This window comes from Stylophora pistillata, chromosome 7 (assembly GCF_964205215.1).
Source record: "Stylophora pistillata chromosome 7, jaStyPist1.2, whole genome shotgun sequence".
Lineage (NCBI taxonomy): Eukaryota > Metazoa > Cnidaria > Anthozoa > Scleractinia > Pocilloporidae > Stylophora > Stylophora pistillata.
Genome location: NC_142525.1, coordinates 32,269,408 through 32,291,234, shown reverse-complemented (window position 1 = coordinate 32,291,234; position 21,827 = coordinate 32,269,408). Strand labels below are relative to the sequence as shown.

The window sequence follows — 21,827 nt, the reverse complement described above, 5'->3', positions numbered from 1 at the left end:
ATGAATAAAATGGTCCTCTTCAGCCCCGGAAAGCTTTTAGCAGCAAGACCATCAAGGAAGAAGTAGAGAACCTAACCGGCGTTCGCTGTATGGAATAGAGAGGCAGTGCATCCGGTACGAGCGAAGTTTCAAGAATTAATACTCTCCGTATTTTTCGAATTAAGCTGCCTCCTGAATTTTTCATCCCATGATCCCTCTTCTTTGTCGTCGACCTTGGAAAATAGCTGAGAACGTAGTGGCAGGTAATAAATTTTTTTGGACTTGCGTTCACTTGACGAATACATTCCGCTTATTCTTTTTGTAGAAGTCCAGTACAATTACCAATCCGTACCACTTGATTTCTCGGAAACTTGGGAACCTTCGGCACTACCTTGAATGGCTGCCACCGCCGGAAAACATGAATTTACTTCTTTTACGAAAACAATGGTAGACTCTAGCTGTTACTCCGATTTGCAAAGTGCCATCGATGAATTCAGACGCTACCGTGAATGTAGTTCTGACTTATTCGACCGAACAGTCAATTTTTTTTGGGAAATTGAAGGAATTGTTCCAGTGAATAACAATGCGCTCGGGTTTCTCTCGCCACATCAAGAGGAAGTAAGAAACGAGCTCCGGAAAAGCCCTTCGGTGTTCTTCATCGGCGAAAAGAATTGCGGAAAAAGCTCAGTGATAAACGAAATTCTCAAGAAATCTGCTTTACCGGTTGACGAGACTCCATGCACAGCAAGAATCGTTCGAATCAAACATACGACAAAGCAATACGCTAAACTCGTCGGATCAGATGGAGGAGAGGTCAAGAAGGAGTTCTTTACCGACAAGAAACCACCAAAAGAATACATAGTAGTTTCCGATCAGGACAGGCAAAATGAAGCTGTCTTGGGAGCTACAGTTGAGGTCGGATTGGACCACGAGCTTCTACAAAGTGGAATTGAACTTATCGACTCGCCTGGGAAGAGTGAATCAGAGGAATTGGACAATGTCCTAGACAGCTTCCTTCAAAAAGGCACCGTACCGTTCTTTGTATATGTTATCAACGGAGATAAACGACTCACAAACTCGGTAAGTAAAGGCATTTAATCTTTCTTCTAGTCCATGGATAAGACATACGCATATCTTTTGTTTTACTCCAATGTCCGTTATGCCTTTAATATGATTAGAAGCTTTGTTATTTACATCGTATGATTTGAGGTCTGGCAACAAAGAGCGAGCAAACTTTTAATCTGTTACTCGAGTTTGGTGATAGCAACCCTGCCAAAGAGTCCCGTAAAACACAAGCAAATGGAACGTAATTTTTTGATGATTTTATAAACGAAAATCTGGAGTCATTTCGCGAAGTAAAAATTACAAATCAGTTAAACCGGAAGAACCCTGAACAGTTCATCATGTGATGCATGTGGTTAGTAGACTGTAAATAATTAAAATATTACACGCCTTATTCATAAATGGCGGACGCGCGGTTAAGACCTGAGCCGAGTTCACCAAACCAAGGCTTAGGAGGCATCGCAAGAAACATGGCGTTGAAATTAAATATTCACTGTAGCGTACCATTGTGCACACAAAGAGGGCGTGTGGGACCGAAAGGAGAACAAATTGGATTCTTCAAGTTTCCAGACGAAGAGGAAATGAAGAAACGTTGGATACATGCCATACGTAGAGATGTTGGTAGATTTTTTCGCATCTCCGAGGCATCAAAAGTGTGTTCGTTACATTTCAAGCTTAGTGACATATCAAAGGGTCTTGGTGGACGAATGTCTCTGAAGAAAAATGCAGTTCCGTCGATATTTGCTTGGAAACAAACTTCACCACGAAAGCGACCGCCCCCCTACCGAGAGGCCATATCTACGACAACGAAAAGAGAAGAGATCTGTCCCAGAAAAAGAGTCTTTTTCAGTGTGTTCGGAGCCTGGCAAAACACCTGAAGCAGCAAACGATATTCCTGAAACAGGTACTAATGAAACCACTATGTCAGGAGCCGCCAGTACCAGTCTTAATGAAATGCCTTCCACTGAAAAAGATCTAAATGGGACCCTTATACAATTAAGGCTACTTGAAAAAAAATGCGCAAACCTCGAAAAGACAGTTTCAGATTTGAAAGACAAAAATCAAGCACTTCAGTCAAATGTCTTCTCACTTAGTCGATTTACCTCTGATGAGGCAATGTTGTTTTATACAGGCTTTCCTAGCTACAAAGCATTCTTGGCATACTTTGAGTATTTAGATCCGGGAGATAATGGAGAAAATGTCAGATACGGGTTGTTAGGCGAAAATGAGATACCCTCAGAACACTATGTGTCTCCACTGCAGTTAGGTGTAAAGAGGGGTAGACCAAGATTGCTCAAACCACAAGAAGAATTTTTTCTCACTTTGTGTCGTTTGAGACAGGGATTGGCAGAAACCCACCTTTCCCACCTGTTTGATGTTTCTCAGGCAACTGTAAGTAGAATTGTTATTAGTTGGATCAATTTTATGTATCATCGATTTGGAGTGCTTAACATTTGGCCATCAAGAGAAGCTGTCAACAGAACAATGCCTGAAGACTTCAGGAAGTCATATCCAAGTACAAGAGTTAGTATTGATTGTACGAAAGTGAAGTGTGCAATGTCTAGTAGCTTGTTGCTGAATAGTGAGTTGTTCAGTGCCTACAAGAATCATACTACACTAAAGGGGCTTGTGGAAATTTCTCCATCTGGTGCTATCACTTTCATAAGCCAACTGTATACAGGACGTATATCAGACAGAGAAATTGTAGAAAGGTCAGGCATGCTTGACCTGCCATTCAATAAAGGAGATTCTGTCATGGCAGATAAAGGTTTTACTATAAGTGACATCTTACCTTTAAGTGTGTCTTTGAATATTCCACCATTCTTGGGAACATCCACACAGATGCCCCCGGAGGATGTTGTTGAGAACTCAGGAGATTGCACAACTGAGGATCCATGTTGAATGTGCAATTATGAAATTAAAAATTTTCACATATGGGATAGCGTTGTCCCACTGAATCTCTTTGGCATTGCAAATCAAATGTGGTCTGTTTGTGCATTTCTTTGCAACATTCAAGACCCTATTTTAACAAGCTGACACAATAGAAAGCTTTAGACAACTGATTTGTAATTTTTATAATGTTTAATGTTTTGGCTAAAAAAGGGTGTGTTGTAGTAATATTTGCTCTCTAGGTCTTGGAGCTTTTTATTTTCTTTCAGTGAAATACACATCACTAAAATGATTATGATACCTGTAGAGGAGAGGCCAACAATTACAGGGGGAGGACCTGAGCACATGACCTAACCCCTTACCTTTGGAATAAAAAAAACTAACTGACCCCAAAATAGAGGTCAGAAATTAGATGACCTCCCCCTCTAAATGGGAAAAGATAACCCAGCCCTTATGAGTAGTGAAAAATTAGACAGCTCACCTCTTTTTAAAGGATCAAAGGAGTAATGACCGACTCCAGTATGCCTTTTAACCAGCCGTGTAAAAGTGAAAACTAATGAGTGGTTTGTGATTTTGATAAAGACGTACAAATTTACACAGTCTTTGTGAGCTTCAAATCTATTAGATTTACCCCTTAGGATATTTCTCAAATCATTCTGAGATTTTATGCATTAAATGTTTGATTATGATGCTGTTGTAGAATGTCAAACCACCACAGCTTCTGTACATGTTGGTGCAAATTCAGCTACAGCATACTTAATGAAATTTGTGAAATAATATTGCCAAAGCTTCTCCTGAAGCTCAACCCAGTAACCTCTTTCAAAGGCAATTCTTTCAATTGACATTAGTGCATACAACAAATTCACTTTTGAAAACATGTACTGGTGTTTTTTGACTGTGCATGTATTTGTGATACCTGTCAATTGCTACTGGCTCATATTTCATCCCATGAGCTGTGTGTCTAGAGTGGAATGTCTTTGGGCACATGATTTCTTGAGCAAATTTATCATGACTGCATTGTCTGTGGGATATCAGATGAAATTGAGATGCTGTAAAACGGTACTTTCGCTGAAGCTTCCACCTTTCAGAATGTGACTGATCTTTAGTCTCCCTCTCGATGCCATTGACAGTCTCCTCATCACTGAATGCATAATGATTCATACAGGTTCTTCTCTACATCTGTTAGCTCATTGTTTTGAACTGTAGGCAGTCCACAATCTCTTAAGGGACACCTGGGATAGGTTAAAGACTGGTTATTTTTCCTCCCTTGAGGCACAGAGGAAATATCAACACAAACATTAAAGTTGGATTCTGTGTGGGCTAGCTGGTAGCTTACGTAAGAGCCCACTGGACTATGCCCGAATCTTGTTTCTTTCAGATGTCTTTCACTCCCAAGATCAACAAGTTGAGCAAGACCCATTTGAGGGTTTATATCTCTGATTGCCTGCTTGAATTTTTGCTCCTCTGCACTGTTGTACATTGCATTATTTCTTGCCTCGTAAAGGAGACTGAATCCCTTAATTTCCATGTTTTGTATCCTCCAGTTTGGGTTTTGAGACAACCACATCCATAACAGGCTGAGGGTAGATGGTTTCACCACGACTACTTTGATGCCAAGTTTGAAGTTTTGAGGTGCATGCTTGCTCTGGGATCTGATCAGCTTCATTTTCTAGGTCTTTAGTATTTTGGGACCCATATAGACTAAATTTACAAGCCTTCAGCATTAAGGCTAAAGAATGGTTGCAGTAGCCCAAGGAACCAGCAACACACGAACATTTGGAATCTTGCACTTCGCCTCAGACAATGTATAATGCTAAAAATACATTATGAGGGGGATCGTTCTTTCGAAAGGAGTGATAACATTTGCAACGCATGAAAAAGTGTCTTTGCGGGTCACTGTAGCTTTCAATGTTCTTAAGATCTTCATCCTTTAGAAATGTTGTAGCTTTTTTGAGCCTGGTTGGAACAGATTTCTTACCGGCACAGCCCAAACTCTTTCCAGTTAGTGCAACAAATTTACCCATCTCGGCAAGGGAGAAAAAGGGCATTTTCTGTAGTGAGCTCCCCCATCCACTCGTCGGGTACTTGATCTAGCATTTATACTGAGAAGTACTTGCTACGGTCTCATGGCCGCTGCTTGCTTGCTCCCTTGCAATTTTCCTCTTCGTATAAGTTAAGTCTGGATCAGGATCGACTATCGCGTCTTCTAACCACGATTTGATATATTCATCAACCCTGGAGAAAAATTTTCGAATTAGAGTGTATTTTATTCAGATATCGAAACCATACTATATTTGACTCGCTCAACATAAGACGTTTAGATTACCGCTTATATTTGGCTATCGATCGTTACATGTAAACCTACCGTTTTAGTAGCTGAGCTTTTGTTTTCAGCCCTTTGCATTTATCTCCCCTACATTTTAGCCAAAACCTCAAGGCATAGTTGTTGAGCTCTGCTGGGTTTCTTCCCTCTAAAGACACTCCAGGAATATCGTCTTGACTCAAATTAGCTGCAAAACTCGCCGCCAGTTTTATAACAGAACATTCGCCAAGGTCAAACTACGTTACATCCACTGATCGTCAATTAAACTACAGTGTAAACAGTCAATAATTCCAAAAATCTTCGAACAAGACTTACAGTATCAATAGATCGAACGATGCTTCCTAAGCCTCGTTTTGGTGAACTCAGCTCAGGTCCTAACCGCGCGTCCGCCATTTATGATAAAGGCGTATAGGGTAATGTATTTAACAGCACTGAGATTGAAATCAAAGTTTAAAAGTTTACAAGGAGGTTTTCAAATGATGGTCCACCTTACTCAGTTCTTAAAGAAATAGGTCCTGATTGAGCTAGACCGAAGGACATCCAAAACAACTACTTTGTACCAGTGACAGTTAATTGGCAGTCCATTTTATATGGTCTTCCATTTGTACCTTGTTGGCGACGACTGATCCACTGATCCCCTCCGTTTCCCTAAAAACCATGTGATACCCCCCAAAAAATTTACTTATTACCATTCTCAAATTGTCATTTTAAGTTGTTCACATAAGCCTTTGCCAAAAAATCTGAATTTCTCTTCAAGGTAACATTTCACTTTGCAATTTATTTCCTGCTTTCAGGATAGAGAAACGCTGCAATTTTTAAAGGATAAATTTCCTCAAACTCAAATCATCTTTGTTTGCAACAAAGTGGACATCACCACAAAAGCTAATAAATATGATCGGCGGTCAAGACGTCGCTTGCAAACACTCAGGGATGATGATAATGACGAGGACAACGACGACGACGACGACGACGATGACGATAATGATAATGGTGATCATGACGATGAAGATGATGATGACGATGGAGAGCAGGGTAGTAGCTTTAAACATCATTTAAATGAGTCAAGAATTGCAAACGAAAAAGGGAAGGCCGTTTTTGACCAACTGAAAGACAAGTATCTCCGTGGAGATTCGTGGGAGACGTGCCCCATGTTCCATGCTATTTCAGCGAAGGAAGTTCGCGAAGAACGCCTAAGTAAACGAGAGGGAGAAGCAACCAGAAAATTTCGTCATTTTGAATCTAGTCTATGGAACCAAGTTTGTGAGATTGTTAAAACTCAAACTGTTAGGGTCGTGAGAAAACTTGTACTTCTTCAAGAAAGCTTTGCGAGCACTATTAAGGTGAAAAGGGACTCGATCACCCATAAAGCATCGGTTGTGCCTTTGGTAAATTCAAAAGCTGCCGAGGTGTTGGATAGAATGATCCAAACGTTATCAAAAGCAATTTCATTTAAGTCGAAGGAAGCCGAGAACACGCTTGTAGCAAATTTAGATTTCCTTAGGACGCATGTTTTGCGCGAAGCTGAAGACTACGAAACCGAAAAACAGGAAAGTCTCCAGATGAAGTTTCAAACCATGGTTAGAACTGAGCTACCGGCTTTCTCTGAGACACTGCTGGAATCCGGCCTTGACATTGCGTTAGCAACATTCGTTACTGACATGAAACGAAGCATCTTGGAAATTTCATGTCAAACTCTGGAGACAGCTGTCAACAGCCTAATGAAGGATTACGTCCACGATCTTACACGTGCTATCGATGACTTCCATTCAGTCGTTCAAGATCCAATAGTCTCACGCATACTAGAGGACATCTACGACTTTCAATTCCTGGCCATAAAAGATGAAACAGACCAACTACTTCAAGTTGTTATGAATGGGCTTCTTGACTCCACGTACGAAGTTTTCCTTGTTGCTCTCAGAACTGGAATCTCGGAGCCTCTCTCTCGAGTTCTTTCCCCACAAGACATGGCGAGTCACCATGACTTAGATATTTCCAAGAAGTCTACCAGGCGGTCCATTTGTGAGACTCTGTTGGCTATGATTGACTTTAACGCTGTCGTGGATTCAGTTCTAGCGACATGTAGAGGCCGTCTGTTAGAAATGCATGAGAAGTTTCAAGTTGCTCTTTCTTCTTTCACTTCTTTGCAACAGGCTTTTGCCAACAGCTTCGTGTCGTTGCAGCTGGAATCTCTCCGGGTCCAATTTACCCCACAGATTCGAAAATTGACCGTGGAAGGAATGGCCCTACAATATTTTCAGGCGTTTGGACCAGTTGAGTTTGGTTCTCTTGTGGCCAAAACAAGACATGGAGCTATCTATGACTGCACAAGTGAAAGCTGGTGTAGTGCCTCACCCACTAGACAGTGTGTGGTAAAAGTCATTGAAAAGCGAAATTTGAGCGAAGCCGAGTGGAGCCAGAATGCTGTGGATTTAGTTAACATGACGTAAGTAATAAAAATATTTTACCATATGCATCGATCAATTCTAAACTTCAACATTTCCCCCGGACAACCCCCCGGGCGTTTAAACTTTTATAAAGATAAGTTCTTTCAAGTTCCCACCCCTTTGGGCTAAGCCTCTTAAGTCCACAACATTTTGACCTCTGTGCTGACGAATATCGTTGAGAGTACTAACCACGCTAAACCACTGACGATTTGCCAAGTAGCAAACATGAGTTTTATTGAATTTTAGGGACATAATTCAGAGGCTCAGTGACTCTCACCAATACCTGTTACGCTTGTATGGATGGATCCTCCCCGTTCCTGACACCATATACGTCGTCATGGAGAAAGCAGAAAGGAATCTGCTGCGCGCTCTACAGCAGGGATTGCCACTGATCATAAGGATCAACATAGCCATGGACGTGGCTGAAGGGTTGAAGGCCATTCATGGTATTGGTTTTGTCTACGAGGATCTTAAGCCTGGAAATATTCTGGTAAGGTGCATCTTTGTTCTAAATCTAGGATTTGGTTTTAATAATTGTCTAAACTGACCTGAAGACGTAATTAAGAAAAATTTCGATGATCACAACAACCTGTAGGTCATATCAGCCTCAGACAAAATTTGGAAAATGATATCCTATCGAATAGGTCGCTTTCTCCGGTTTTTTAGAGTCGTGTTTCGTTTCGGTAATATACAAGAAAAATGAAAATTAACAGTCCGAGCCGCTCCTGAATGCGAGAAAATGCCATATTTTCTTTTCTATTCTATTCTATTCCCGTCTGGGAATATTAAAGGAAATGCGCTCTCTTTAAGAAATAGTTTAACTGCAGTGAGAACTTACCTTAGTTAATCAAGACAGCATAAAATAATCTTTAAGTATTGAAATGGTCACTGATAATTTGAATGTTGCATATTGAATAATCTTCCAATAGTCAACATAAAGGTATTCGCTCACAGTAACAGAGAGTGCATACCTTATGACGCTCGATCCAATTCCGGAATGCTAAAGCTGCTGTTGTAAAAATAAATCTTACAACAGTTACTTTCTTTTAGCTAATGAGAGATGGAAAAGCCAAGATCAACCTCGCGAAACCTGAAAGTCCTTACAACATAACAACTCTGGGCCCACCGTTCCATATCTCACCAGAAATGTACCATTACCACCGAGACAGCCACCTCAGTTACCATTCATACGACATGTACGCATTTGGAATGTTATTATGGGTGCTTTTCGAGGGAAGTGGGACAGCAAGACCCGAAGTCTACCAAAACATGGAAACTACTGCGGAAATGCAGGAAGCGGTTGAGAAAGGAGTCCTACCGAGAAGGCTGCCCCGAGTGAATGATGCATGCTGGAATTTGATGATGATGTGCTGGAAAAACAGAGAAAACATTGAAATGGAAAACGTCATCAGTGAATTGAACCTGATAAGGAGTTCTTGCTTCGACGCTTTGATGCCCAGCGACCTTCGTTGAACAGATAGTGTATTCCTTGTTCCAGAACTTTTTTTACATTAGAGCTCAACCTGAAAATTGTCTAAAACTTTTAGGAATTTCTGATTCAGCAGATAGAGTAATGAGGAAAAAAGGGTGCTAGAAGTCTTAGGAAAGAGTTGGCTGTATTGGAATAATGTAGCATAACATATGCCTTATAAATTGCACCTGCCACGAAATTCGCGGTGGTGGGGGGGGGGGGGGGGGGAGGGATATTTTTAAGTCATAGCCACATACCCCATCGAGTAATGAATGTATTCCATGTTGACAGCTTTTTCGAAGAATTGATGTTATTTCACTTTTTTATTTCCAATAAGTTCGGAATAGTCAGGAAAGTTTTGGTTGAGCAATGGTGATGGGATATAAACAAATAACTGGTGTAAGGAAAAGGAGGCCAAATTCAACGAAAGGTGCACTTTATTGAAAGCCTTGGCCGGTTATGGTTCCAAGGTTGATCGGAAACAATTCAGTAAGGTTTTCTAACTGCTTAGTATGACAGTTCAATGTACTGCTCTTGATCTTTTATTTTTCGGCGGGTGCCCTGAGTTTTTTATGGTGTTTCATTTGCAGTGAGCAAGATGACTGACAACATTTCTAGCTAGATAGATGGGTTTTAGAAATTTTTAGCGGTTTTAAGGGATAAATCTGTCATCATTTTCTCTGCACTGGGCAGAAATGTATTGTTAATTTCAGCTTTAGCTCATATCCCTTTGCACAAAAAGTGTGGATCGAGAGATCTTACAGGGACCAATTTCGAGCCCAGGATCAATTTGGCTCCTTGTCAGCGGTATTGTCGTCGTCGTCGTCGTTTAGCGGCATTACGGCTGACAAGGAGCCAAAACGACCCTGGGCTTGAGAATGATCAGGGAAACGTTAGTCGGAATATTTGACCGTTTAAAGGTCACTGGTATTCGAGCTTAATTACTTATATAGAATCAAAAACGTGGTTTGATTTTAATGGGTAAAATTTGTTAAGCAGTAAAATGGTTTATAGTTCCAATCACTCGATGCTCTATTGCGGATATTTTCCATCCCGAGGTAATATTATTAGACCCTTATTCATGACTTGCAAGATCAGAGGGTCAGACTCGGAGATGAGTCCAGTCTACTCTTTCTTTAACGACCATACTTGGTACAGGAAAAAGTTGCTGCTTAATGAAGATGGTAAGCAAAAGAAAAATCAATGCAAAAAGCCATTTGTGTTGTTTCATCGACAGGTTAACAGCTCACTTCGACATCTACAGGACACCTTTCAGGTTATCAGTTATAACGAGATAACTTGCTTTTGACGACAAAGTTGATAGTGCAAACTGGCGGCATCGTGAAGAGTTCTAAGCCGTTGTTTCTTATTTCTTGTTTCTAAAGACTTGTATATTGTACAGCTGGGAGAACAATAGGACACGTACTTCCCTACTAGGTTCACCTAAACCCAACCCACCAAAACCCAACCCACCCATCTCACCCCGAGGGAGGACATCCATTACACAGTAATCTCGTGCGTGGTAAATTAACGTCTCCTACCCCTCCTGCAGGAGACGGGACCTCCATTTATTCCTTCCTATCCGAGAAGACTAGAATATCCAATTATTTCTTGATGTTATAGAAAGGTAGCATATTCTTCTCAATTATTTTAAGACCTTGAGTTTTGGTCCGGCCGATGCTCGAATCCTCAACCTCCCGCACAACAGTCTAGCGCTCTATCCATTAAGCTAACTGGGAGGCGTTCGTCGGCCTTCCATCAAAGCGAAAATGGCAAGCGCACGGCACGTCAGCTGTAGAAACTCTTTACTGTGGAAAATTTCCGCTATCGACTCCGTTGATAAAATAGATTATCTTGCAATAACCCCGTCGACGCAACACCATAGTTTCTTTAGGAAAAAATATATCGATTCTATGTAAGTAAGGACTATTTATTGCATGGAAAGCTTACAAAGGAAAAGGAAGCATACACATGTCAAATACTGACAGAAGGCTAATAAACACTTGGTATTAATCCCTCTCACACAAGTAAGGCAGACACCTTTTAAATGGCTTGGTAACTTTAATCCTCCTGGTGCTCGGATTGACAGCCCTTTAATTCCACTAGATATTTACATTATAGATCTAATTACGACCAAAATGAAACGGCAGCCGCACTAATGGTTCTTTTCTTCTTTCTTTAACGTTTTCTTTAATCTTTTTACCAGTACTTCTCCTTTTTGTTTGTTTTTGCATTTTTTTCTCGTATTATTTTTTTCGTGCCATATTACAGTCTTGTGATATGGTTGTAATAGTAATGTAATCTCCTGGAACGAAAACACGCGTACCGCAGCTAAAACGCTCAACAAGAGCAAGTAACCATAGCCGCAATAATTCCAATAAAACTTCCTCGTAATATTTACCTGAGGTGTTTCCAATTAAAACAAGAAACTCATCGAACCTCGTTCTCAACCGAGCTAAAGCTTTCTGCGAAATAATAAGAAAAAATATATCTTTCAAAACTAAAAATTGTTCCGAATTCCCTTCATTGTTAAAAAAAGTTACTTTAAAGAAGCTGCTTATAGCTGCCTGTTATCAAATATACATTGGTAATCGAAGAAAATATAAAGAGGCGTTGTCTTTTACAAGCCATATCCTAAGGCATATTCCTTTGTCCTTTGTTTGGTACATGTACCACAATTGTTATATCAACAAGAGTTCGATAACTAACGACTAGGAGGTCGCTGCCATGACGACACCACGTTTCGGCAGAATCCGTAATTTCAAAATCCCAGAAAATCCTGGCGCGCTATTTCTATCACCGAAAAAGTACGAGAATCCGAGTATTCTAACTCCACCCTACCGTAATATCAATTTTGTTCTGGCAACAAAACAGCATCAATTTTTCGTGCTCCAAAACAGCTTCTTATATTTAAATACTCCACCACTTATGTTTGCTATGCAAGACAAAAACATAAATAACGAGTCAAGTAGAATATGCGAGAAGTCATCACTTGCAGTAAATGGTTTGAACCCGGGGGTAACATGTGAAGGTGTAGTCTGATCGTCCGGGTGAGTGTAGTCCTGAGAAGGACTGTTGTCGGTGGTAGTGACTGACGTTTCGACAACCTGTACGGAAGTCATCATCAGAGTCAAGTGAATAATTGTTGTCAGTAGAATGTTCTTATTCCAGTTCGTGGGAAATGATCACCGACCCACTACCACTACCGAAACAAACGACACCGCAACCCCTACGACTACAGCAACCATACCGTACATAAAAGGCATGTCTGAAAACATCTCGCGCATCATACTACCCTTCAATATCCGCGTCGCCCACAAACCCATCACCACACTACGTCAGTTACTAACCAACGTTAAAGACAAAGACGAACCGAGGAACAGACTGGGAACGATTTATAAGATCAATTGTTCCGACTGCCAAGCCTCCTACATCGGTGAGACTGGAAGAAACCTCACAACAAGACTGACTGAACACAGACGGGCGACGAGGAAAGGTGATATCAGCAATCACATTGCTGAACACCATCGACACCAACCACAACATTGACTGGGACTCTGCGCAATGCCTAACCTACAGCACTGACTATTTTCAACGACTGACTCTGGAAAGCTGGTTTACTAACTTAGAACAGACTCCCCTAAACAGATGTCAACAACTACCCGCCCCATACAAACGACTCATTCACGACATAAACATCACAAACGACCGAAAAAGAACGACCTAACTTTACCGACATATCGAAACAGACCAATCACGACCGACTTACGTCACTTGAGTCTTACAGCCAATAACATCACGGCAAAACCAACCGATCATTTCACACGAACTGGAATAAGAACATTCTACTGACAACAATCATTCACTTGACTCTGATGATGACTTCCGCACAGGTTGTCGAAACGTCAGTCACTACCACCGACAACAGTCCTTCTCAGGACTACACTCACCCGGACGATCAGACTACACCTTCACAAATCATCACTTCGCTCAAAATGTAACTAAAGAAAGCTAATCATGATTCTAATGCATGTCTATTCATGACTTGAAACCAATTGCTTGTCAATTATACAAAATAATAACTTTTCTTATTAGATTTGGCTGATTTAAGTTGCTTTGTGGGTGGAAATGGAATTGAAACTCTAAGGTCCCCTTCGAAGGCAGCCGTATATTCTAATTTTTGTCCATGAAAAAAATTGCTCAACTTTTTGACAGAGATGAAAAGCTTCTTTTCTCAGAATTTAGTTTCAAACTGGCACGCGGTCTCATAACTAGAAACCACCCCAGTAACCTCGGATTTGAAGTCATCCATTTTTGAGAGCAGATACTCATTATGCTTCTGATGAAAGTCAAACATGGAAAGGACAATCTCACGAGCCTTTTTCCTTCCGCCCGAAGACAAACCCTCTGGGTTCTTCAATCCGGAGACGTATTTAAAATCTTCTCCTTGGTCTACAGCAGCATACACCTCATGAACCTTCTCCGTCTGGGCGTAGGGTGGTCTGCAGTACTTCTCCTCCACAAGCAACATAAGTAAGACTGCAAGACTGTAGACACAATGATTCTTCAGAGTCATCATCGAATCAGTGTCAGATGCGCTTACACCGGGATTCTGAGCAGGAACATGGAAAGGTGCTTGGTTGTCAGGATACGGAATTGTGTCATCCCTTGGCTTAGAGACGTTTAGCTTTGCATTCCCCTGGGAGTCAAGCTTTTTTTTTTGTTTCAAGAAAAAAAGGGGAAAAAAAAGAAAAAGAAAACCATAATCAACATGGCCTCAAGCAGAGCCTATTCCATTTCTTTTCCTTTGCTTGAGACTTTTTCATTTACATTATCAACATATAAGTGAAGTGAGGAGCGAATTAAAAAAATGGTCCCCTGATTGCGGTATACACTACTGATCGAGAGGGTGGCACTGACCTTTGCTGCTGCAATGATAAGCCAGGCTATTTAGCCCAAAGATCTGTAACTCCTTTCAATTTTACAAAAATCAGTCATATGATTTGTTTGAATTTTTTCTAAACATGGCCGAGCGATATGCATTAAACATGGTCTGGTGAACAAACTCCCGAGACAATTCAACTCATCGGCCATTATATTCTCCTAAGTGAAACAGAGAAGTCAACATCAGGGATTTAATATCGTGACGTAATTCAGTAATAAGCGTAGTTACCAAAATGTTTGTGGTCCTCAAATCCACATGGTAAATGCGTCTGTCCCAGCAATTCTCCAGAGCATCAGCCATTCGCTGTGTAATTCTTAGACCATGATTCAATACGATTTTATCACTCTGCAGCATTTCGAACAAGTCTGTGGCCATTTTTGGAAACAGAACAGAGACCGTGTTACTTCCGTCCAAAATCAACGAAACAGGTTGTAGGATTGTGGAAATACCATCTTGAGTCCTGCGGGCATTAAAATCAAAGATATAGTTTGATGAGTGAGCTTCACTTTACTAAAAAAAAGCAATCCGTTGGAAAATTCAAAACTCGACCAGTCACGTTCAACTCTTAAAGTGTCTATACGGCCAACAGGGTTTTTATAGTTTTGGTATGTATTTAACATGTAAAAAAGTATTCTTAAATAAAAATTGGATTCTGACAAGTCTTCGCCCTGAAATCGAGGTTTAAACTTCCCGCTTTGGCCACGCCCATTGAAGGTGACCGTGAGTCGGGGAAAAAAAGAAATTGGGTTCCAGAATGGGTCGTGACGTCGAGTCAGGAACGTGCCAAATCCCGCCAGTGGTTCATTTCACTGTTTTTTTTTTCAGTAAAGTAAAGAGCTTTCGGCGACATAAATATGCCCGATAGATGTGTTGTAAAAGTACTGCGTTTGTCAAGCAAAGTAACAACACGACGCTCGAGACGCTCCTAGAGTGACGTCACTCATCACCAATCTTCCCTTACGCGGTCAACTTCATTGGGTGTGGCCGAAGCAGGAACATTAAAGCTCGATTTTAGGGTGAAGAGGCGTCAGAATCAAATTTGTTTTTGAGAATACTTTTTAGAAATAACATTTCTGATGACATGGGCCGAAATTATTACCAAAAACTATCAGATAATCTGACCTTCTTAAGGTTCTTGTAATGCCTAACAAATGTTTATCTCGCATTTCACTGTGGTGAGCTGCACTTGTGAGCTGTTTCACAACTCGTTTCTCGTCGGTTTTGTCTTCGAAAACCCTGCCTCGGTTACCCGACCTTCCCATTTGCCGACCAACAGCTGCTCTCGAATGAACATCGGAAGCCAGCGTCTGAGCAAGAGCACCGGCCTCACTCATCAGTCTGGAAAAATATGGGGATTGTGTTGCGGCGAAACTTATCTGAGCATCAGACAGTTCTACAGCTGCCTGGCAAAATTGTCTCATGTAAGCCAGGTTTACTTGGAACAATTTGTGCCCATTTTCCAGATCCTCTATTATTCTCTCACAAATTCTGCGTGCGATGGCATTACAGTCGATGTTGTCCAGCACATTTTCGGCGATACTATGCTTCCACTCTGCGTTAAGGTACGTCCCCTTCCCTCGTATGGCAGACCATACATCAATGAAAGCTTTCTTGGCGTTGTCCATAAGCCTCACACCACTTTTCATCAAAGCATAATCAAAATGAGGGCAAATGTCTCGCGTCTGAAAATGTTGTAGGAAACTGTACTCCAGTTGCCTTTTTACAAGGATGGCTAAGTGGTCGTCTTTTTTTCCCACCTCACTGAGCGATTCTTCGAGAGATGAACGCAGAGATTCTGTAATGAGGGAGACAGTAAGTTGAATTCTGTTCAGCGATATGTTCGTAGCCTTGAACAATACCAGGTCCTTAATCTGTCTGCGACACTGTTCTACCACTTCATTTCGCCCGACAACATCTCCAATTTTGATTGAATCGAACTGCATTTCGGACGCGTCAGCTACGATCTTAGCTCTGTTGCACTTGACAGAATCTTCGACAAGCTTGGAAAACTTATAGAGATTGCCATAGACATATTTTTGCATTTTTGCCACATACTCTCGCTCTTTCACCTCTAGCTTACTAAATAACTCATCTTGAGCAGGAATTGAGTCTTGGTTGAAGTCACAATTCAAGAAGAAATCAAACACTCTTTTTTGGATCTGACAAAGGAATTCTGCTGCAGATCGAAGATGGCTGTACACTCCAGTGGCAACAAAGTTCAGCAGCTTAAACCTGAGGTCATCAAACTGCTTAGTATACTGGTTTGACTGCTTTTTCAGTCGAGCGTTCCTGACCTCCTTGGTGGACAAACCGTGAAAGAAAGGACATTCTGTATACATTATGTCATCAGGCACCATGTAGCATTGAGAGAGAGCTCGATAAGCGAGCAGCTCCTTTGCTTCTTCACTATGTGGGTGTTTATCAATATCATCTTCTGTGTCGGAGTCCCTGTCAAACTCCAGAGCCGTCCTGTCCTTATCCACCTTGTTGCAAAGGTAGAAAATAGGCAAGTTACCCACTTTCTCCTTCAGGTTCAAAAGAAAACGCCTTTCCTGTGAATGAAACACGAAATTTGTTGTAGGGTAAAAACGTCAAGAATTGCAGTCAATGTTTGACTGTTGTTATTTTCTGTGCGCAATCTAGAATGGGTTTCCGAAGTCTATGTTATTCACTCACCGACCCTCTAAAATAAATGAGTACGTGGCCGGAAAAGTGAACGGATTCCTTTGCCTTTGCGCTACTGTTAAGCTGACCACGTGGCAAAGATGAAGATCGGCTTACATTTCATGGTCAAAGATTCCCCCTACACCCCACCCCACCCCCCAACCCCCCAAAAAAGAGAAAATTATTCTTTGACGTCAGGTAATTTGTTTCGTACAGCACACCTTCTCCCTTGCAGGAGAAGGGGCCAAAGACGAGTGAAAGTCATACAATGGGTAAGTAGGGGTAAAGGAAACATGGGATTTGTCTTCTTTTTCACCAGGGAAATGAGATTTGTGTCACAAGTACTGGTATCACAAGCAACGACATGAGATTGCGTTTGAAATTTAGCCAAGACACTGAGGCTGAATAATCAGATTTGGACATAATTTGGAAAATAAGACTTATATTTCCACCCTCAAGTCTCTCAACATCTTGAGGAAAACAAAACTGAGGCTATATAAACTCTAGTAGTGCCAGTGTTACTCTATGGATCTGAGACATGGAAGAGGAACAAAGGAGATGTTAAAGCAGTGAATGTATTCCATAATAGGTGCCTACGAAGGATCCTCCAAATCCAATGGCAAGACCATATCAGCACAAAAGAGCTACTGGAATGGGCAGGCATGAAGCCACAGAGTGCGGAAGTGATGTCTCGTAGATGGAAAATGATTGGTCATATTCTTTGGAAAGATCGTAATAATGATTGCAATACGTATGATGCACGATCCTCGCAGTAGATAGCGCTATTTAAGCAATAGCGAAAATCAGACCTGAAAAAAATCAGGCCTGTACGGGACTCGAACCAATGACCTCTGCGATACTAGTGCAGCGCTCTACCAATTGAGCTAACAAGCCAACTGGGAGCAGGCCGTTAAGTTGATTCGTAATGAACCCGTGAAAGTGATAAATGAGATAGAATAAATATATGAAAATCATATATTTTGAACTGCGGTATTTGATACGTATGATGCACGATCCTCGCAGTAGATAGCGCTATCTACTGCGAGGATCGTGCATCATACGTATCAAATACCGCAGTTCAAAATATATGATTTTCATATATTTATTCTATCTCAATGATTGAAATGTTGCTGTGAGCTGGGCGCCAGAAGGTAAAAGGAGAAGGGGAAGACCAAAAAGCACTTGGAGATGTAAAACAGAGGAAGAAAGGCAAGAGGCGGGTTGGAGGTCGTGGAAAGAGGTGCGGACAGCAGCAACTAATCGAGAGGAGTGGAAAAGCTCTCTGAAGGCCCTAGGTGCCACAAGGCATGAAAAGGATTGATGATGATGATGATGATGACTATGATGAAGTCTCTCAAGAATGTGAGGCTATAACTGACCTGCAGCCTTAGAGAGGAGTTACCGTCTATGACATAGATAATGACTTGAAGAATGCCGTGAATACATTCTTCAACAATCTTGTCCAGAGCTTCATTCTCGCTCATCCCAGGTGCATCAATAACTTCCAGATGTCCATTTTGAAGGAGAGAGTTGTTCAGGCCCACTTCCACCATGGCATTGATCCGGGATTGATCTGCCCTCTGGCTTTCATCCAACTCTATTTCCTTCCTCGGCACTTTCTTTTTATCAAAGAAAATCTTCTCTCCTTCATTAGGTCTAGACTCATCCAATACCTTAAAATGAATGGTTGATTTCTCAGTACTACTGTTTCAAAACAGGGAGAGTGAGTGGCTACAAAATGCTTATTGAGGTCCACTCATCAAATATAATCGATACCAGAAGGATTCGTGGCACATGTTGGATCTTTTTCTACTTTTTCCAGGTCGAAATTGGGACCAAAGAAGTATGTTTAAGAAAATTAAAATTTTTATCTAGTGCACTATGAACTATGACAATGGATTCATTTTGGGATTCCAAAGAATAACCCCAACACTTTGAAAATTGTCCTCCTGCTTTATGTATTTTGAACCTGGCCACCTCTCAATATAGACAGTGACAAAATATCATTCAACTTAATCCCAGCACCATCTATTAAAATAATTTGCAAACTCCCCCAAAATGTATCCTTGACCAATAGAGTGAGTTTTGGCGATAACCATAGTAACAGAGGTTTTTAAATCTAGCTTTTTGGTCAGGTTATATCTGCATCGTTTCTTAAATGGAAATGTCCTTCACTGAATCTTAAGCATATTTAAAGACAATTTTTTAGACTATTGGTTCACTTTCCTAATGGTAATGGTAAAAAGTCATTTGGTCTCAGAAGCAGAGGTCTCATTTAAGAACATCAATTTTCGGGGAGGAGAAAAACTGGAAAACAACAAATATCCTCTGAGCCAGGACAGGTGACAGAGCAGTGGTGCTATTCACCCCCCCCCCAGACTTTAAAGGGATTTGAAACTGTGCCTCTAAGATATAGTTGGCTACTACTACCAAGTGTGCTATGAAACTACACCTGTGAGGCAAAGGGAGAGGATAGTAAGGGGCTTATTAAGCCCCCCCTCTACTCCCCCCAAATGCTGGCATTTGAAAAAATTTCAGCCTTTATTTGTTAAAATGTATCAAACAGAAAGATGCATCACAAACCTGGATATAGTTCTTCTCACTATATTTGAGACGGACAATGCGAGACGTACATGGCACTTCAGAAGTTGGCATGAATGACCCACCAAGGAGTTCATTCACAAAGGAGCTCTTTCCACTGTTTGTTTGTCCAAGGACCAAAAGAGTGGACTTCTTTGCAGCATATGATTGCAAACGCTTCCTTTCTGTGTCAGTCATAAGATCTGTTTTCAAGCTGTCTGAAAGCTTTTCTTTCATGTAGTCAATAAACTCCCATGTTTTCATTGAACACTCCTCAAAAAAGGATATGAGAGAGGTCAACTCTTTGAACTGTTCTTCAAATGATAGTGTGGGACATTCCTCTGTTTCTGTGCCGTCATTGTCAGAGATATCTGATTTTACAATAGAGAAGATATATTACTTTCAGTAACCCTCTCACTCCCAGAACAGACCAAGACAGAGTTTCTCCTTACAATATAAATACAATATCAGGTAAAAGACAAATAAGAGTAAAGAAAAATATCAATCATGGGATTATTAGTTGATCCAATTCCAAATTCTCCATACTAACATCATAAGGATTATACAGAAAATAGTAGAGAGAATTTATGATGAGATCTTGGGGGTAAAAGGGTTATATTACTTTTATTAAACTGGCCCAGGGAAGGCATAGTATGAGCTTCCATTTTCTTGATACATAGAATTTAGTTTTAATTTGACAGGTTGGATTGTAAGAACTACCAATTGTAACACTTAAGCAGTAGTTTGTACTGTCAATTGTATTACTCCCATGAGAATTAACCCATGAGTGATCAAGACAATTTCTCCTAACAATATCAATCCAATATCAAGTGGACAAGCAATGAGAAAAAACATATATATCAATTAGAAAATCATTAGTTAGTACAACACCAAATCCTCCAAACTATTAAGATCAAAATAATTCAATATGGTAGACAGTACAGAGATTTGCTATCCCAAACATTCCTCAGTGTCTGATTTTTTGGTTAGGATATGAGTTTTACCTAGTCAACGATTCAAATCGGATTTCTTTGATTCAATTTTTTAAGTTAATACAGTCCTCAAATTGAGCTTGAAAGGACAAGAAAGTAAGATGGCGAAAAGATCTCCAGGTTTAGCTATAAGCTGAAATTAGTGTTCGTACTGATGTGGGCTCGCAGTGTCCAGAAAGAGAAACTTCTGAGTGAAATCGCATTGCGACGGTAATCAGTGCCGAACGAAAATTATTCTAAAGAAGATAACGTCTTAATTATGGGAAACGATTCTTTTGATAGGAACATAACCTATGATAATACTTAAACGAAACGTAGAGAAAGCTCGTGACTTTTGGTTTTCGTCTGCTTGATCAGTGGCAGTTTAGACCACCGAAGGTCCAATTTCCATTTCTTACTAAATTGCTGGTTGAACTCTTAATATCATTAAGGCTTGTCTTCGCATAACAACCCTGCAAAGCTTTAGTATTGCTTAGTTTAGGCTCTCGCTCCACAACCAGCTGCAAATATTTGTTTACATAGCAATAGAGCGGCCAGACTCAAGGCCTTTGTAAAAATACTATGAACAAGAAATTATTCAAATATGCTTACCCTGGAGGGAAGCCATTCGTTCACAATGTCAGTCTGGTTAGACCTTATTCAGTATAAAGGTTTGAAAAGGGACTTGATCCTGTACAGACGAGTAAAAAGATCCACGCTTATTTCGAGAATTCACTTTAATTCCTGGTTCATTCAGATTCTCGGAAAAATTGGACTTTGAGAACATGTCGCGTGACATCCAGACATGCTATTACAGATTGGAGTGGACTTGGAATTTACCGGGAAGGATTTCTTTTCTTCACTGAACTTCCGCATCATTACAAATCTTGCTTTGATCACTCTAGACAGGTACAAAACTTCGATATCATCAGCAACTTCATTATTTCAGTTCTTTTTTGTTTTTCTTTTATGTGAATTTTCATCAGTCAGAGCGGGGTTTCATCAGCATATAAACTTATCTGATTTTTCATCTAATATTTGCACAACACAAACGGTTTTCCCAGTAGCTCAAGACACGATGAAAAGAGCAAGAAAGTAGACCTTTTCAGCTAACTATAACTGTATGAGACCGCTGACGGGAAATATTTGATAGCCAAGAACTCCCTTATTGATTTTGACAAGTCTGTCACTTCCTTTTGAATCGCTTGCGCTGTAATCAACTCAGAAAACCTGTAGTTAGATCCAACGAGTAGCATTCGCACTGAAGAGAGATATCTTCTGAAGAAACATTAACAGTTTCTGAATCGTTACACAATATTACTCATAACATAACCATTAAGTATTGAATAAAGACCCTACGGACTGTGTGCTCCAGTCTTCTAGTATGCATGAGTCCATACCAAATTTAAAAAGTTTCATTGAACGTGACCGATGATTATTGACTTCCTCTTTTTCCACGAAAGGAATTGATAGCGTTGGACATTAAACCACTGCTCCC

General features: G+C 40.6%; 3 protein-coding genes and 1 pseudogene across 4 annotated transcripts; 2 read left to right on the top strand and 2 right to left on the bottom strand.

Moving 5' to 3' along the window:
* Nucleotides 1-355: 355 nt before the first annotated feature.
* LOC111331420 (uncharacterized) lies at nucleotides 356-10,189 on the top strand. Its single transcript, XM_022936529.2, has 4 exons — nucleotides 356-1,059; nucleotides 6,049-7,697; nucleotides 7,945-8,188; nucleotides 8,749-10,189. Exons 1-4 carry the CDS (start codon nucleotides 376-378, stop codon nucleotides 9,169-9,171), a joined length of 3,000 nt encoding a protein of 999 aa, XP_022792264.2. The 5' UTR covers nucleotides 356-375; the 3' UTR covers nucleotides 9,172-10,189.
* Nucleotides 1,628-3,620, top strand: LOC148727469 (uncharacterized). The gene has a single exon (XM_088728098.1). It carries the CDS (start codon nucleotides 1,765-1,767, stop codon nucleotides 2,941-2,943), a length of 1,179 nt encoding a protein of 392 aa, XP_088584224.1. The 5' UTR covers nucleotides 1,628-1,764; the 3' UTR covers nucleotides 2,944-3,620.
* Nucleotides 3,636-5,647, bottom strand: LOC148727468 (uncharacterized; annotated as a pseudogene).
* Nucleotides 9,991-21,811, bottom strand: LOC111332240 (dual serine/threonine and tyrosine protein kinase). Of its 2 annotated transcripts, none has more exons than XM_022937537.2 (6): nucleotides 20,942-21,811; nucleotides 19,362-19,729; nucleotides 18,158-18,451; nucleotides 15,237-16,666; nucleotides 14,343-14,574; nucleotides 9,991-13,880 (listed from the first exon to the last, which is right to left on the bottom strand). In XM_022937537.2, the coding sequence occupies exons 1-6, from the start codon at nucleotides 20,955-20,957 to the stop codon at nucleotides 13,404-13,406; spliced, it is 2,817 nt and encodes a 938-aa protein (XP_022793272.2). In that variant the 5' UTR covers nucleotides 20,958-21,811; the 3' UTR covers nucleotides 9,991-13,403. The 2 variants fall into 2 exon arrangements, with proteins under 2 accessions (XP_022793272.2, XP_022793279.2); XM_022937544.2 differs by having other exon boundaries at nucleotides 13,494-13,716.
* Nucleotides 21,812-21,827: the final 16 nt, after the last annotated feature.

Coding starts and splice junctions, on each gene's coding strand:
- LOC111331420 (XM_022936529.2), top strand. CDS start 376: ATGGCTGCCACCGCCGGAAAACATGAATTTACTTCTTTTACGAAAACA. Junction 7,698..7,944: donor GTGGATTTAGTTAACATGAC/GTAAGTAATAAA, acceptor ATTGAATTTTAG/GGACATAATTCAGAGGCTCA. Junction 8,189..8,748: donor TTAAGCCTGGAAATATTCTG/GTAAGGTGCATC, acceptor ACTTTCTTTTAG/CTAATGAGAGATGGAAAAGC.
- LOC148727469 (XM_088728098.1), top strand. CDS start 1,765: ATGCAGTTCCGTCGATATTTGCTTGGAAACAAACTTCACCACGAAAGC.
- LOC111332240 (XM_022937537.2), bottom strand. Junction 18,452..19,361: donor GTGAGAAGAACTATATCCAG/GTTTGTGATGCA, acceptor ATTCATTTTAAG/GTATTGGATGAGTCTAGACC. Junction 16,667..18,157: donor ACTCCTCTCTAAGGCTGCAG/GTCAGTTATAGC, acceptor TTTCATTCACAG/GAAAGGCGTTTTCTTTTGAA.